This window comes from Linepithema humile, chromosome 4 (genome assembly GCF_040581485.1).
Source record: "Linepithema humile isolate Giens D197 chromosome 4, Lhum_UNIL_v1.0, whole genome shotgun sequence".
In the NCBI taxonomy this organism is placed as follows: domain Eukaryota; kingdom Metazoa; phylum Arthropoda; class Insecta; order Hymenoptera; family Formicidae; genus Linepithema; species Linepithema humile.
The window spans coordinates 11,197,005-11,215,390 of record NC_090131.1 but is presented as its reverse complement, the minus strand read 5'-3'; the positions used below and the strand labels follow the sequence as shown (position 1 = coordinate 11,215,390).

The following is an 18,386-nucleotide window of genomic DNA, read 5'->3' as shown; positions in this document are numbered from 1 at the left end:
TGTTTATTATCTTTTATTACTTAATTTACAGGGTCAAATATCTTATCCCTTACAACAAATTATAAAACAAAAAAAATAAACAAAAATATTCTGCAGAAATTCGACAATTTGCATTGACATTAAATTTTTATTCTTCAAAAGCATATAATTACATTCGTACACATTTTGGCGATCTTTTACCACACCCAAGAACCATAAGAAAGTGGTATTCTATGTTACATGGTAAACCAGGATTCACGAAAGAAGCTTTTGAGGCATTAAAATGTAAAGTAAAGTCAAGAACCAATTATTTGCAATATTGTACTTGATGAAATTGCAATACGTCAGCAAGTGACATATGATGGCCACAGATATTATAGATATGTTAATTTAGGTGTTAACGAGATAAATATGGACGCTCCACTTCAGGCTAGAAATGCTTTAGTTTTTATGGCTGTTTCCTTAAATGAGCATTGGAAAATACCTATTGGTTATTTCTTAATAAATAGTTTAACTGCGACAGAAAGGGCGTCTTTGCTTAAAACATGTTTAGAATTAATGTATGACGCAGGTACACATGTACATTCTCTAACATTTGATGGCGCAAGTGTTAATTTGAATATGTGTGTATGTCTAGGTGCTAATTTTCAAATTGGTCCATCTTTTAAACCATATATTTTACATCCGGTAAGTAAAGAAAAAGTATTTTGTATATTTGATCCTTCCCACATGGTGAAATTAGTCAGAAACACTTTAGGTGATAAAAAAATTCTTAAAGTTCAAAATCAATTTATATATTGGCAAAACATCGTCTTACTTCAACAATTGCAAGAAAAAGAAGGCTTAAGAGCAGCAACAAAAATTACTAAAAAACACATTTTTTATCAAAATAATAAAATGAATGTCCGGTTAGCTGTACAAGTTTTAAGCAATAGTGTCAGCTGTGCTCTCAAATTTGTTGAACAATGTGGTCTTACAGATTTTCAAGTGCCTCAAGAAACAGCTCATTTTTGTGAAACTTTTAATAATGCTTTTGATTTATTAAATGTTCATTATAGATTTTCTAAAGGTATTCAGCAAAAAGCGGCTCTTTGCGCTGAAAATTTTACAGAATTGAAAAGTCTTGCATATAATATTATAAACTATATTACTAATTTAAAAGATACTAATAATAAAAAAATTTTAGAAACTAATAGAAAAACAGGCTTTTTAGGATTTATATTATGTTTGCAAAATATATTTGATTTATTTGATGTATTAAAAAAAAAGAAATTACAATATTTATTAACATATAAGTTAAGTCAAGACCACATTGAAACATTTTTTAGCGCTTTAAGAAGTAAGGGTGGATTTAATAATAATCCAAATTCACAGCAATTTGAAAATGACTACAAGCGATTATTGGTGCGTCATGAAATAAACGCTTCTGAACAAGGAAATTGTTTAATAAATGACGTGCAAATATTGTTTTTTTCAGCAAAAAGTTATCAATCAGATTCATTATATATTGAAAATAATGAAGCACATGCAACATCAGTCGAGATATTTGACCACGATTATGTCTCAAATTTATGGACACTTAGTCCATTTATTGAAGATATTATTTCATATATAAGCGGTTTTGTCGTTAAAAAATTAATGTATGCTAAAAGTATGTGCCATATATGTGCATTTTTTCTCACAAGTACAGAAAATACCTCAAAATTAATAATGTTAAAGAACAGAGGAAATTTAATATTTCCTTTAAATAACGTGATAAAAATAGCAAGAACATGTGAAAGTATTATTAGACAAGATAAGGATTTCATTTTTCAAAGTCACAAAAAAGAATATTTACTTTCAAAAATTTTTAATGCAGTTTGTTTTGATGTATTTCTAGAAGATGAAATGTTACAACATATAATGTCGCAGAATATTATAGAAAATCATAAGACACAATTGATAAAAATGATTATAAAGTGTTATGTTAATATAAGATTATTCTATGAAGTTAAATGTGCAACAAATTTGTCCAAAGAAAACTATGTATATTAGACAAAAGTATACAAAACTAATACTATTTAAGCATCAATGAAGTTTTTAAATATTTTTTTTATTATTTATTACAATAATTTTTATTGTACTAGTTACTATATATACAAGATATAATTAAAATAAGATAACAAACTTTAGAGGAGCAAGAATATTACATAATAATAAATATTACTTTTTTATTTTTTATTAATAATATATATTTTATATCAGTAACAGTGGGTTTGACGGACATATGTTAATGTCAAATTTTTTTTCACGTTTAGTCTCGCTCCTCAAAGTTTGTTATCTTATTTTAGTTCATCCTGTACATCCTGTATATAATTATTGTTCATTACAGTATTTGTTTTTGGTTATGTGCATCATTATTTTTATTTTATTTCGCAAGACTATTATTACATATTACTACATATTATTATATATAATTTATAATATTGTTATGTCCCTGATATCTCATCGTATCGATATATCGATATGTCAATGAGTTTCCTTGGAGACAGGTTGTTGACATCTCACGCCTTTCAGATTTCGGCTGGCTGTCTCGTTGTACGGATGTACTTAGCAGCACGGTCTTCTTTTAAAAGCGCTCTTGTTAATTAACATGTGTTTATTGTGTTACTGTTGTTCTGAGTTAATAAACTGTTAATAGTTCTTTCTAAAAGTGTTGGTTTATTTGTGTAAACCGCGCGACACGTTTCGGAAACGCAACATTTTGGGGGCTCAGCCGGGATCGAAAGTGCTCAGTGCATAAAATTGAGAAATGGCCACAAGAACGGAACAACGGGCAGGAGCCGGCGTAGCAACGCGAAAAAGGCTTCGACTACAGAGTGTTCATGCGTCCGATTCGATGGAAGAATCTTCAACAACAGAAGCTTCGACGCTTCAAGCAGTGATGAGGAAAATTCGGCAACTGCAGTCAGAACGCCGGCAGCAGCAGGAAGAATTCGTTGAGGAGATACGGATGCGGGACGATATGCTCCGAGAGATGGAGGAACGAATGCAGAACTACGAAATTCAGCTAAGTCGTAGAAATAATAGAATAGATGAGCGAATTGCACAAAGAGATAGCGCGGAATTAGATTCACGAGAAACGATCGCGAAAGAATTAGGGTTTAAATTAAAACCCGATAATTTTGACGGGACAGTTCCGCTTCGGGAATTCTTCACACAATTTGACTTGATTGCGCGAGCGAACCAATGGTCAGACTCGGCAAAAACGGTCGCGCTCGTCTCATGTCTGCGTGGCAAAGCTCGTACGGTATTAGAATGTATAAGGGATCTTGAAAATCTAGAGTTTTCGGAGCTCAAAACAAAATTGGAATTGCGTTTTGGAGAAAGTCATCTTGCTCAAACGTATTATTCACAATTTACGAATCGCCGACAGAAATTCGGTGAGGATGAGGCGACACTTGGCTCTGATATCGAGCGATTGTCTCAATTGGCGTATCCTGAGTGTACACATCAGGTTCGGGAAAAGATCGCATGTGCGCAGTTTATTTCTGCACTATATAACGGATTTGTGAAGAGAACGTTACAATTAGAGGGAGTTTCATCCCTTAAAATTGCAATTCAAAGAGCAATGGCTGTGAGAGTGATCCAGGAGGGAAATCATGAAAAACAACATTATTTTAAAAACAAAAATTATGATAATGAAGGAAAGAAAATGGAAAATGAAAATTATAAAAAGAAAAATGTTGATCTGAATAAAAATAAAGTTTTCTTAGATCAGAAGGCACGCTCTACGAAAGAGTGTTGGCAATGTGGTGCTACCGGTCATTTTCGTGCGGACTGTCCTGCGGTAAAACAAAAGGCCGGGGAAAACTAGGTTTTGTCGAATTAGTCGGGGCGAATTCGACAGGAAAGTGTAGAGCCTCGGAGGAGAATGTAAATACTATAATTTCTAGAAAACAAATGTTTTGTTTGAACGGTTTTGTAAACGGCTGTAGATGTAATTTTAAAATTGATACAGGCTCAGATGTGACTCTAATTCGGAGCGATTTTCTTAGTTTTTCGAAAAAGATTTCTTTTAAGGAATCATTTATTCTTAAGTATCCAACGGGAGAAAGAGTTCCTATTAAGGGAAGGGTAGAAATTTTGGTAAAAATAGGAAAATTTAAAGTAAAATTATTTACGTATGTGGTTGATATGCTTGAGGAATGTTTATTAGGGGTTGATTTTCTTTCAGAAGTGAAGTTTGATACTTTCTTTAATTCATTTTTCGAAGGTTCTTCTTGTAAAGGAGAAATTCCGATTTGTTCTCGTGTAATGGAAATTCCTTCTACTTTGAAGGAACTATTCGAACAAGAAACAAGTGGTTTGGAGGACGAACAGAAGAAACGTTTTGCTCAATTTTTGATTGAATTCCAGGATGTATTTTCGGAGGAGGTTATTGCGGGAAATTGTAAGGAAGTTGAACACAAAATTACGCTAATGGATTCTAACTCAATTAAACAAGCCCCTCGTCGTGTCCCTTTCCATTTTCGGGAAGAAGTCGATAAGATAATAGAGGATATGAAGCAGCAGGGAGTTATTGAGGAATCTTATAGTCCATGTGTATCCCCTGCGGTTATAGTAAAGAAAAAAGATGGTTCCATTCGATTTTGTGTTGATTATAGGAAATTAAATTCAGTAACAATTAATGATTCTTTTCCTTTACCTCGTATAGACGATATATTTGATAAACTGTCTGGCAATAGTTGGTTCTCTACTCTTGACCTCAAAAACGGTTACTGGCAGATTAAAATTCGTCCGGAGGATAAAGAAAAGACAGCGTTTTCGATAGGCAAAGGTTTATGGCAATTCACTGTCATGCCTTTCGGTCTTTGTAATGCTCCTGCTACTTTCGAGCGATTAATGGAGAAAGTACTTCTTTCATTATTGAAAGACTGCTTGATGTATTTAGATGATGTCATTATCTTTGCTACGAATTTTGACGAGTTACTCGAACGTTTAAGAAAAGTTTTTCTAAAACTTCGTTCTTCAAATTTAAAGTTAAATCCAAAAAAATGTTTATTTTTAAAGAGGGAAATTAAATATTTAGGTCATGTGGTTTCTGAAAGGGGTATTGCCACTAATGAAGAAAAAATTTCTGCTGTTAAAAATTGGCCTACTCCTGTAACTAAAAAGCAAATTAGAAGTTTTCTAAGATTCTGTTCTTATTATAGAAGATTTGTTAAGGGATTTTCTTTAATAGCCAAACCGTTATTTTCTTTAACGGAAAGTTCTTCGAAATTCATTTGGACGGAGCAATGTAATACTGCTTTTGAAGAATTAAAACTTCGTTTGACGTCTTCTCCTATACTTTCTTTCCCTACGGAAATTGGGCAATTTATTTTGGATACGGATGCTTCAAATCATGGAATGGGAGCAGTACTTTCTCAAGTACAAGATGGTAAAGAAAAGGTTATAGCTTATTTAAGCAAGGTTTTTGATAAATCCGAAAGGAATTATTGTGTCACGCGTAGAGAGTTGTTAGCTATTATTGTTTTGTTAAAATCTTTCCATCATTATCTTTACGGAAGAAAATTCTTGATTAGAACTGACCATATCTCTTTACGTTGGCTAATGTCATTTAAAAATCTAGAAGGACAACTGGCACGCTGGCTGGAGCAAATTCAACAATATGATTTTGAAATCATGCATCGCAAGGGAATCTTGCATGGAAATGCTGATGGTCTATCCAGACGTCCATGTGAAAAGGTTAATTGTCAATATTGCTTTAAAGCTGAGACGAAAGAAGAAAAGGAAATTGGCCGTATTATTTTTGATTCCTTTCAGATTAATTGGAGGGAGGAACAATTAAAAGATTTAATGCTTAATAAAGTTCTACGAGGGAAAGAAGTAAATTGTCGTCCTAATTTACAAGAGGTTGTTTCTGAGGATTTTTCAGCTAGAATTTATTGGACTCTATGGGATTCCCTTCTGGTTGTTACGCCGTGCCCGTGACTCAAAGATCTCGTCGCGGGCCAACGCAGTATTCGGGATCCGTCGTGTAGGGCCAAGGGGGTTGATCCAAGGGAGATAATTATTGAACGATGTTCAATGAGAAATAAAATATCTTTATTCACTTAGCACTCGCGTACACTTTATTTAACGGCTTCCTCACAGTCGCTACGATCGCGTAAAATACAAACTCGGAGTTCGCGATACCGACGTGCAGCTCGTGCTTAGATCAAACTTAAAAAACCCGTGGTGACAATCGAGTCACCTTCTTTTATACAGATCAGTATCTAGGTTAGCAACGTCTGCTTTTCCTTGAATGCTGATCTGCTTCGCTTGTTTGTGAGGCAATCCGCCGATCGTTTCCTCATACGGTTAACGCCTCAGCGTTTAATTACTTGTTTAAAGAATAGCATTGGTCAATATCTTTGTTAATTTTAAATACCTTATTCGTCTTTCTAAGAACGTGTTTCGAATTGAAAGTTTTATTTGCTAATTCTTTAAACAATAGCGTTGCTAAATTAAAATATCTCGTTGTAGTCTTTCGACACACAACATGGTTAAAGAAGCTGTTCTCTATAAAAATTGGGAAGCAACTAATTTCAAAAAATCCGTTCTCCAAATTATTGTTCCAAAGCAAAGAATCAAACAAATCTTGGAAATAGCACACGATTCTTCATCAGGAGGTCATTTTGGAATAAATAAAACATTGGATAAAATTTGAAGGCGATTTTATTGGGCGTTATGTAAGCAAGATGCTGAAAATTGGTGTAGGACTTGTGATGTGGATTTGTATAGCAAAAAAAGGACCTTCTGGGAAAGGGAAATCTGAAATGCAAATTTATGACACCGGTTCTCCTTTTGAGAGACTTCAAATGGACATTCTTGGTCCATTTCCCACTTCCACTTCTGGGAATAAATATTTGTTAGTTATAATGGATTGTTTCACTAGGTGGGTAGAAGCTTTTCCTCTTAAAAATTTTAGAGCTAAATCGGTAGCGGAAGTTTTTGTTAATCAATTTATTTCTCGATATGGAGTACCTTCGGAGCTTCATACTGATCAAGGAAAGAACTTTGATTCAAAGCTTTTCGTAGAGTTATCTATTTTATTAGGAATTAAGAAGACTAGGACAACTCCATTGCATCCGCAATCAAATGGAATAGTCGAACGTCAACATCAGACAATAATAAATTACTTAGCGAAGTTCGTATCAGAAAATCAGTTAGATTGGAACCGCTGGATAAGAATGTGCTTGCTAGCTTTGAGGTCGGCTAGGCATGAAGCCATCAGAACTACTCCTGCTGAAATGTGTTTTGGAAGGGACTTAACACTTCCATTAGATCTTCTCCGCGGAAACCCTCCACAAGAATTTGTGTTCACTAGAGGGAATTGTGTTTTTCAATTAAAAGAAAAATTAAACTCCATTCATGAAGAAGTTAGACAACTTCTGAATATGAGATCTTTAAAAATAAAAACTCTTTATGATCAAAACGCTCGCCGTATTTTATTCAATCCGGGACAAAAAGTCTGGTTGTATAATCCTCGAAAATTTATAGGAAGGTCCCCAAAATTACAGAGTAATTGGGAAGGATCTTTTGAGGTTGTCAAAAGGTTAAATGACGTAGTTTATTGTATTAGGCAGTCCCAAAAACATAAGTATAAAATAATTCATTTGGATAGGTTAGCTCCTTATAATGAGAGACAAATATAGAGTCAATAGGAGTCTGTCTTATTATTATTATTATTATTAAAATATTTAGTTTACTCTTATTATTTTTCTATGTATTATAGTACAAACAAGAAGGAAATTCGTGGAGCAAGGAATAAAAAGAAAAGGAAGGAAGGAAGTTTTCAGAAAACAGGGCGACAGGAATCTGTTTATGAAGTCTGCTTCGCCCACGGTTTTTGAACCGTGGTTTTTCAGATTTCGGCTGGTTGTCTCGTTGTACGGATGTACTTAGCAGCACGATCTTCTTTTAAAAGCGCTCTTGTTAATTAACGTGTGTTTATTGTGTTACTGTTGTTCTGAGTTAATAAACTATTAATAGTTTTTTCTAAAAGTGTTGGTTTATTTGTGTAAACCGCGCGACACGTTTCGGAAACGCAACAATATATTGCAATTATATTATAATATAACTTAAAGAATAAATTGTTATAATCAAATTTTCAAATGCCTTCCACCTATTTTAAATCTTTCTACTTTCAACTTAAGCGGTTATTCATTCGCGCAAGCGCATTGACCGATTTCGTACAGACAAGGATAGATAAATGTAGGGGACACTTTTGTTATGTATATTTAGATAGGCCAAGATCTATAGAGAGAAGGTTACCTTAGTAAAATCCACGGTGTAAAAATATAAGGTGATTTCACGACCATTGTATTCTATCAAAAAATCTGTGATCAAGATGTCATAGTTAAGGCATGTCACACAAGATGTCACGTTGGTGCAAAATCCCAAGTAAAAAAGAATAGAAGATATGGATAGATGTGGATAGAAAAAGATAGATGATGAATCTCTAAAGCACATCTATATATAATTATAGTCCTAAATAATACAAATTTTTTAAAATAAAACTTAACATTGTGTATAAAAATATATATTACTGACAAAATATTTTTTTATTTTTTTATAACAAATTATTCTTACAAGGGGAGGACGCGGACTTCGGGTCACCGATTTCAAAGAAATTTTTATATGGTATAGTACTCTATCAGAAGAGTACTTGAATAAAAGGATAAGGCGCAACGCTTAGCTGTTTTCGAGAAAAATCGATTTGAAGTTTATGGCGTCCCTTATATTCCGGTCCTATTGGATCGATTGTCGAGATGGCGGCGTAGCTCGGGCACTTAGGCCCTAAGCTATCATGCTGTCGACCTAGGTTCGATCCCTGCCTATTATACTTTTTTTTATTTATTTTATTTATTCTAGCAAATATTTATTCATTATATTATAATTAAATAAAATTATTTTAATTAACAATTTTGTTTTTTTTTTAATTTGCACTTTCACTACTATTATATAAAAAATAAAGTAAAAAAAACGTCTACAATTTAAATAATATTATAATTATTATTTAATACCAGAAATATTTTATTAATCATAATTTAATTTGGTGTGTAGGAATATACGTTACAGAAGGGAAGTAGTCTGAAGGGGAGCTAAAAACTGTTAGCAGTTACCTGATGTGACAACATTAGGTATACAAATATTATGGTTGGAGCAATAAGTAACTCAACGAAGTTGAGTGAAAAATTACATACCAAATTAAATTATGATTAATAAAATATTTCTGGTATTACATAATAATTATAATATTATTTAAATCGTAGACGTTTTTTTTACTTTATTTTTTATATGATAGAAATAGTGAAAGTGCAAATTAAAAAAAAAAAACAAAATTGTTAATTAAAATAAATTTCTTTTATTATAATAATATAATGAATAAATATTCGCTAGAATAAATAAAATAAATGAAAAAAAAGTATAATAGGCAGGGATCGAACCCAGGTCGACAGCGTGATAGCCCAGAGCCTAAGTGCCTGAGCTACGCCGCCATCTCGACAATCGATCCAACAAGACCGGAATATAAGGGACGCCATGAACTTCAAATCGATTTTTCTCGAAAACGGCTAAGCGTTGCGCCCTATCCTTTTACTAAAGTACTCTTCTGATAGAGTACTATACCATATAAAAATTTCTTTGAAATCGGTGACCCGAAGTCCGCGTCCTCCCCTTGTTAGTTAAATTTGCAAAAAAAATAATTAATAATGTATTCCAGTCTTTATAGAAAATTAAGTTTCTTTAAGAAAATGAATATTTATAATTAAGTTCCGCAGGACAATAAAATTTTAATAAAATTTATATATATATATATATATATATATATATATATATATATATATATATATATATATATATATTTAAAGTCCCTCAACACGTAGCCACCTAGCGGTTCAATGTGGAACAATGACAGAAATCACAAAAATTTGTTGCCGTGAAATCACCTTATATTCTTACACCGTGGTAAAACCGGTTGAGGGCGAGGGACGATGAAGTAAGGGGGGAGCTAGAAACAGCTTGATGGCAAGGAGCGATGAAGGAAGGGGGGAGCTAGAAACAGCTTGATGGCGAGGGACGATGAAGGAAGGAGAGAGCCTTAGAACATATATACTGGAAGGGGCATAGCTGACTTGCCGTTGTCCTCAACATCTATCTATCCTTGTCTGTACATTTTATTGCAATACGCATGAGTCGATTATGTTCATGTGTGTGATGACAAACTAGACAAGCTTATCTATGATAAGCCTTCCAATATAATCAAGTCTAAAGAAATAATCATAAAAAAGTATACAAAACTAATACTATTTAAACATCAATGAAGTTTTTAAATATTTTTTTTATTATTTATTATAATAATTTTTATTGTACTAGTTACTATATATACAAGATATAATTAAAATAAGGTAACAAACTTTAGAGGAGCGAGAATATTACATAATAATAAATATTACTTTTTTATTTTTCATTAATAATATATATTTTATATCGGTAACAGTGGGTTTGACGAACATATGTTGATGTCAAATTTTTTTTCTTGTTTGGTCTCGCTCCTCAAAGTTTGTTATCTTATTTTAGTTCATCCTGTACATCCTGTATATAATTATTGTTCATTACAGTATTTGTTTTTGGTTATGTGCATCATTATTTTTATTTTATTTCGCAAGACTATTATTACATATTACTACATATTATTATATATAATTTATAATATATTGCAATTATATTATAATATAATTTAAAGAATAAATTGTTATAATCAAATTTTCAAATGCCTTCCACCTATTTTAAATCTTTCTACTTTCAACTTAAGCGGTTATTCATTGGCGCAAGCGCATTGACCGATTTCGTACAGACAAGGATAGATAGATGTAGGGGACACTTTTGTTATGTATATTTAGATAGGCTATGCCCCTTTCAGTATATATGTTCTAAGGGGAGAGCATGATGATCTCATCGACAAACAGTAGCTGTCTGAGATAGCTTCTGTTTGCCGATGAGATCATCATTGCCCCTCTTGCCGCTCGCCCCTCTCTGCATTTGCCCCTCTTGCCGCTCGTCCCTCTTTACGCATGAGATAACCTTCTCTCTATAGATCTTGTAGATAGGCTATGCCCCTTCCAGTATATATGTTCTAAGGTAATAAGACGCTGAGAAGTTGGAAAATCTGAACTTCTGAGCGTCGACGCTGAAACTAGTATGACGTCATAAAATCGTCTTGACACGCGTCAACTGACGCTCATGAAAAGGCACCTTTAGCGTCCCCCTCCTCTGCTCGCACCAGAGCAAACCCTACTCTAACGCAAGTCCTCATACTTGCGTCACTTGAAAAAAATAAGTCCTAGTGAGCAGACGTTTCATTTTAAACTCACTCGAAAAAAATAAATCCTAGTGAACAGACGTTTCATTTTAAACTCACTCGAACAAAATAAGTCCTAGTGAGCAGACGTTTCATTTTAAACTCACTCGAAAAAAATAAATCCTAGTGAACAGACGTTTTATTTTAAACTCACTCGAAAAAAATAAGTCCTAGTGAACAGACGTTTCATTTTAAACTCACTCGAAAGAAGTCATTCACAAAGTACAGACGTGTTCTAAAATCGCGCTTATACTCAAAAAGGTCATAGGGTGTGATCCACTAGATGTTGCATATGCTTCGAAACGTTTACGGTACGATCCACTAGACGCTTCGAAGCGTTTTCATAGCAGTTATGACGTCATAAATACGTCACGGATATTCGCTTCTAGCGTGCTTCAAATGCTTCAGCCGGAGAGGTAGTATGCCTGAAGCGAAATTTTGAATACTTAACAACGCGGGAAGACCAATCGAGAAAAGTGCCAATGGTGACAGTGTTCTTAGATTTGCTATTATTTTGTTATTAATAAATCAATTGAAATTAATATTAAAGCAAAATGACGAGCATACAATTATTAGATATTAATACTGGAATTGTTCACACATTACAAGTTTCCGAAGAAGATGCACAAAAGGCTAATGAAGGTAAAATATATAACATAACCTATATGAGTATAATTGAAAGAGTAAAGAGAAGATTTATAACTTGATATATATCTTTTTAAATAGATTTGTTGTTTGCAACTCAACTTTTAAATAGCCATAAAACATCATTGACTCAGCCAGTTGCCAAACCAGGTAATATTTTATGTATTGTAAATTTTGAAATAGATATTTATGTTACAAACTAACATTAATAATATAAGTTTAGCACTTTTTTTATAATTTTAAATAGAAAAATGTTTAATAAATAATTTATTTTATTAATAGGATCTTCAAATCATGACTCAAGTTATATTACACAGATGGATATACAGGAGTCATCAGTGGAAGAATCTTCAACCTCTTCTGAAGAAAAAGGTATAACATATTATTACTATGTTTTTACAAAAAGAGAAAAGTTTACTTTAAAACTACAAGAAGATAAAAATATAGTTAACATAATGTGTTGTTTTGTAGGTGTTTTTCATTGGCCACATGAGGCAATTCTTTTACTTCTTACATTATATGCAGAGCATGAGCAAATTAAAAGTGGAAAAATATCAATGAAAAAGATTTGGAATATTATTGCTTCTGAATTAAATAAAAAAGGTTATGATGTCACAGATCTGCAATGTAAAAGTAAAATGGCAGGCATGAAAAATACTTACAAGTTATATTACACAGATGGATATACAGGAGTCATCAGTGGAAGAATCTTCAACCTCTTCTGAAGAAAAAGGTATAACATATTATTACTATGTTTTTACAAAAAGAGAAAAGTTTACTTTAAAACTACAAGAAGATAAAAATATAGTTAACATAATGTGTTGTTTTGTAGGTGTTTTTCATTGGCCACATGAGGCAATTCTTTTACTTCTTACATTATATGCAGAGCATGAGCAAATTAAAAGTGGAAAAATATCAATGAAAAAGATTTGGAATATTATTGCTTCTGAATTAAATAAAAAAGGTTATGATGTCACAGATCTGCAATGTAAAAGTAAAATGGCAGGCATGAAAAATACTTACAAGAGTATAAAAGATCACAATGCAAAAAGTGGCAATAATAATAGAATATGGCAATATTTTAGTGTAAGTATATAATAAATTTATTTAAAATTATAATGATATAAGGCTCATATGATTTTCAAAATCAAAATTATTAAACAGGAGCGTAAAGAGCCACACAGCAAGTTGATCGTGCAAAGGTAATAGTGTATTACTTAATTTACATTATCGTAGAATATAAACGTTTCGGCTTGTCATCAAGCCTTTATCAATATAAATAATAAAAAATTACAAAAAAAAGCCGCAACGCATTCATTACAGAAAAAGTGTGATAACATAATAAAGTTTTTCGGAATAATCCATAGAAGAACAGACGTAACGTTCAAAATCAAATGACATTAAGATTGTGGTAAAAACATAGTGTAGGCGAAAAGATCATTAAGATTTTGACCATCATTTAAAATGGACCTAAGTGTTTCTCTCCTATCTTACTATTGAGGGGATGATCTTTTCGCCTACACTATGTTTTTGCCACAATCTTAATGTCATTTGATTTTGAACGTTACGTCTGTTCTTCTATGGATTATTCCGAAAAACTTTATTATGTTATCACACTTTTTCTGTAATTAATGCGTTGCGGCTTTTTTTTTGTAATTTTTATTATTTATATTGATAAAGGCTTGATGACAAGCTGAAACGTTTATATTCTACGATAATGTAAATTAAGTAATACACTATTACCTTTGCACGATCAACTTGCTGTGTGGCTCTTTACGCTCCTGTTTAATAATTTAAATTTATTTAATATGATGTATACTTGTGTTTTTAGTAAACCATGTATTATATTTTAGTGAAACATATTGTATAACTATGTTATGTAATATATGTCTTTTTATGTGATATATATAATTTTTCTGGCATATTGTAGATTATGGATGAACAATTTAATGATAAACCTTGGATAGCTCCAGTACTTACACTGGACAGCAATAATCCATCTCCACTAAAATCAGAAATTATTAACATTGGATCTGAAAAAAAGAAGTTCCTCAGATAAGTTTCAGATACCTTCTAAACGTAAGTATCACAATTACTATATTCAATAAAATGTAGTATAATAAATTTAAATAAACATGATTCTAATAATTATAGTATATAATTTATATATTTTTGTCTTACGAGTATATAATGTTATTTCCGTAAGGGAATTAGTATTCTGTTACAATAAATATTGCACGTACATAATTACAGGTATTAAGCAGTTTGCCTTGTTGGAAAAAGTAATCACTGTGACAGAAGAAAATATTACTCAGCGTCAAAAAATGCACGAAGAAGCAATGGCTTGGCAAGATAAATTGCTTAACATTCTTGAAAAGATGATTACTAAATAATATGAGAAGAGAAATCGTATTAAATACCAAAGCGCCTAATATTAAAAATATTTCTTGTTTTTTTCAGATTTAAGATTGTTACAAAGTAATTTTTGTTAAACCACACGTATATAGATTGGCATAACTTAATCATATAAAATTATTATTTTAAAGCCTATATTTTTTATAAGAAGCTCTAAAATGATATTATTTCATGTGTTCAGAGTATTATGTTGTTTTGTATTTTTATTATCAGACTGAAATTTTATTTTATTATAATTTATATAGGTTTATACGTGTGCATAAATAAAAAGTTTTATATTTATAATTTCATATAATAATTTTTATTTTATAGGTCAATCTTTCTAATAAATGTGATATAATGTGATATGAAATAAAATACTCATATTTATATTAAAATATATAAAAAATATTATAAAGTTATATTTAAATAAACATATTAATAATATATTTTTTAAGTGCGTCTCATTTGTAAATTAGCACATATGTTATTCCGTTTTATTTCTGCAATATTTCTATTATTACATTCGAATCTTTGTAATGATTCTGTTTCTTGAACTTCTTCAACAATGATGCCATCTTGAAATTCCAGTCCATCCTTTTTTAGTAGACAAATATTGTGCAGTACACAACATGCTAATATATGGTAAGGTATAATTTCGATGTCATTCATTGCCAATAATTGTAAAAGACTTCTCCAGCGGCATTTTAAAAGAGCAAATGCTCGTTCAATCACCATTCTACTTGAAGAATGACAATAATTATAATTTTTTTGATGTTGTGTCAAATGTCCATTATCAGTATATGGAGTTAAAAGATGCTGATGCAGTCTGTAAGCAGCATCTCCAATCAAATGTATAATGTCAGGAAACTTTTCTGCATTATTCTTTTCTATTTCTGATATATTCTTCAATAGGTGATAAGCGGAATACACGAGCATCATGGACCGAACCTACATTTCCAACATAAATATGTGTGAACAGCCTTCTGTGATCACAAACAGCCTGCAAAGATTAAACAGTTCAATCACATTATTCATATTCATTATCAAATTTTATCAGTAGTAAATTATATCAAAATTGTATCAGTAGTAAAGTATAATACACATAATAATAGGCAAACTAATCATACTAATACTTAAAAATATTATTTAAACATTACCTGAAGCTGAATTGAATGATGATCTTTTCTATTTACATAGGTCTCTGCATTTTTCTTCGGTGCAGGAATGTTAATGTGAGTGCCGTCTATGGCTCCAATTGTATTAGGAAAATTATTTATACTGGAGAAACCAAGCACAATTTCTTCAATGTTATTCCCTGTGTGCCATACTATGTATTGTGGCGAAAGCTCGCATAATGCTGCACTAACAAGACGCACAGCTCTTATAGCAGTGGCATGACCAACATTAAATCGTTGGATTATAGATCTAAAACAAAATTTTTTTTATTATAGCTACAATACGAATTAATATTATTCATAGTTAATTGTATAATGAAATTAACTGTCATATTTATAAATCTATATCTATACCTATATGAATCTGGAGTCGCAAAACGCCATAAGCTCAATAGAAGCTGCTTTTCTGCAGGTATCATTTCATTCCCTTCAATACTGCGAATAAGTTTCTTTCCAATTTTTCTCAAAATAAATTCAAATGTTGACGGTAGCATTCTAAGTTATAAAAGTGCAAGTTAATTATACAAAATTATGCATTTTTAGGTATATATTTATAACAGTATATTGTAAGAAATATATATAATGACAATATACATACCGAAAGTGAGATTGTGAACTGCATGCTATTGAGTAAGGGAATTACAAATTCCACATATTCTTCTATTTTGGGAATTCGTTGAGGATTGTTTCTCAAAGCTTCTATTTGATCTATTATTATTTGTAGATCTATATTTTCATTATTATAAATATAATGTAGAGATTCTTGAAAAATTTTGGCTATACAAATTATGGCCACGTTTGTTTTCATATTAATAATCAATACTATTATTAATGTTCATCAATACTGATATTAATATTAAGGTTATGTTTTTAATGTCTTCTTAAGACTATTATATTCTTACGCTTCGCATTGATCCACTTGTGTAGCGTTGGCAATGTCAGTAGCGCTAACGGATCACTCTATCGGAAGTATTTGTAGCAAGTTTATTTGAAGCATTTGAAGCGTCTAACAAATTGCACCCATAGTGAGTCCTCAATACAAACACGTTAATTTTAATAAATAGTCAAATTCGAGTCCCGCGATTCAATTTTGTAAGGCGCCGGGTTCCATTTCCGGGATTTCCTACAAAAATAATTAATATTTAAATCAAATTCAATTAATTACATTTAGTATATGGGCAGCGTTCCCATAAAACAAATACAATTACATCGTTTATTGAAAAACACATTTCATTATAAATTAAAAATAAAGTTTAGTATAGTAATTCTAGCATTGTAATAAAATATGTAATCAACTATAAATTTAAGCATTCGTTTAATTATTTAAGTACCAAAAATTAATAATTAGAAGCAGTGTATGTACGCGCTCAGCAATCTACATATTTCAGCGAACAACATTTATTGAGGTAAGAATTATAAAATATATTAATTACTACTAACTTTAAATAATATCATAAAATTCTATGCGATATAAGAAAGAATAAAGTCGAGACAGTGCGCGATCTAATTGCATTCCATCACCAAAGTATAGAGATAGATACGAGTATCTAATCAAAGAGAGATTACGGTTACCGGCTTCTCTCTCTCATTGCCTAACCATTCGTAGCTTCGCGACAGACTCTTAACTAATTGCAAGTGCATAAGAAAAAATTACCGTGAGTTATCGACTCGTTTCTCATTGTGCGGATCTTCGTCGACCGCCCGACTCTACTGTCCGCGCGCACCGTCGAACGCCCCCACTCTACTGACTACGTGCTTGAGCTATCGGCTCTCCCGGAGAGCCTCTCCGTCTTGTGCGGATTTTCGTCGAGCGTCCCGTCAAAACTGCTCGGTACAGTCAACTCAAAGCCAACGCGAAATATAGTCCGCGCTAAAAGTTTTCGATATAATAAGTTAGATTCTATACTTAGTTTTTAATTTCGATATTACTATTATTATTACTACATACATATACTTACATACAGATAATCATTAGAGTTTTATCACATAACAAGAACTATTACAATTAACCAAAGTCAAATAAAATATCAGTTCTAATATTTTACTAATAATTATTTATTCATTACTTTATTTAGCTGTGTTTAGGAGGAACATTTAAATATAGTAAACGGAAATTCTAATAAAGAAGGAACCGAATATTATTAACATTATTATTATCTCTGCGAAACAAAGATAAGGTACCATCGTTTACCCTTCTCTATTAACAATTATTTTACGATTTATTAATATTTAAATTATGATCTTTCCTGATAGATGTCTCACCAATTATATATTAACTACAGAAAACATCCTATAATACCCTTATACCCTAACTTTAATATAAATATTACAGAAACATTTACTAATAAGTTCATATATTGTTGTGGCGGCACACCGCCACACCGCTGCACCGAAGCGGCATAGTACGCCGCGGCGCCGCTACGCGCCGCAGGGCCTCAGCCAAGTTCTGAGCCTACAGCTACACCTCCAGGGGTGCGTTCGGAAACCTATTCCTCGGGGTAGAGATTAACTTGTCTAAGAAACGTCACGTGACCACCTGGGTAAATATGGCGGTCGATGAGAAACAAAAAACTGTCCAAACGGTTAGGGTAAAGACTGAGGGAAAAAAATGGCAGAAAATTTAAAACAAAATATAATTATTGCTACTGTAATAGTTATGGGGACACAACTTATAAAAGATTGTGAATATTCAGAAACGTCTTCATCAGATAGTGAAATTGAAAAATTATTAAAGGTTAGTTATTGCAGTTTAAGGTTAATTACGTGTATTATTATTAGTTTGTACAAAATGTTTTATATTA

General features: G+C 31.9%; 1 protein-coding gene and 1 pseudogene across 1 annotated transcript; one reads left to right on the top strand and one right to left on the bottom strand.

The window, feature by feature from the left end:
- The first annotated feature begins 10,768 nt into the window (after positions 1–10,768).
- On the top strand, positions 10,769–14,415 carry LOC136999504 (uncharacterized). The gene is made up of 7 exons (XM_067353845.1): positions 10,769–12,010; positions 12,095–12,163; positions 12,296–12,385; positions 12,485–12,712; positions 12,846–13,099; positions 13,944–14,070; positions 14,168–14,415. Exons 1-7 carry the CDS (start codon positions 11,923–11,925, stop codon positions 14,404–14,406), a joined length of 1,095 nt encoding a protein of 364 aa, XP_067209946.1. The 5' UTR covers positions 10,769–11,922; the 3' UTR covers positions 14,407–14,415.
- Positions 14,416–14,834: 419 nt separating this feature from the next.
- Positions 14,835–18,379, bottom strand: LOC105678365 (putative nuclease HARBI1; annotated as a pseudogene).
- Positions 18,380–18,386: the final 7 nt, after the last annotated feature.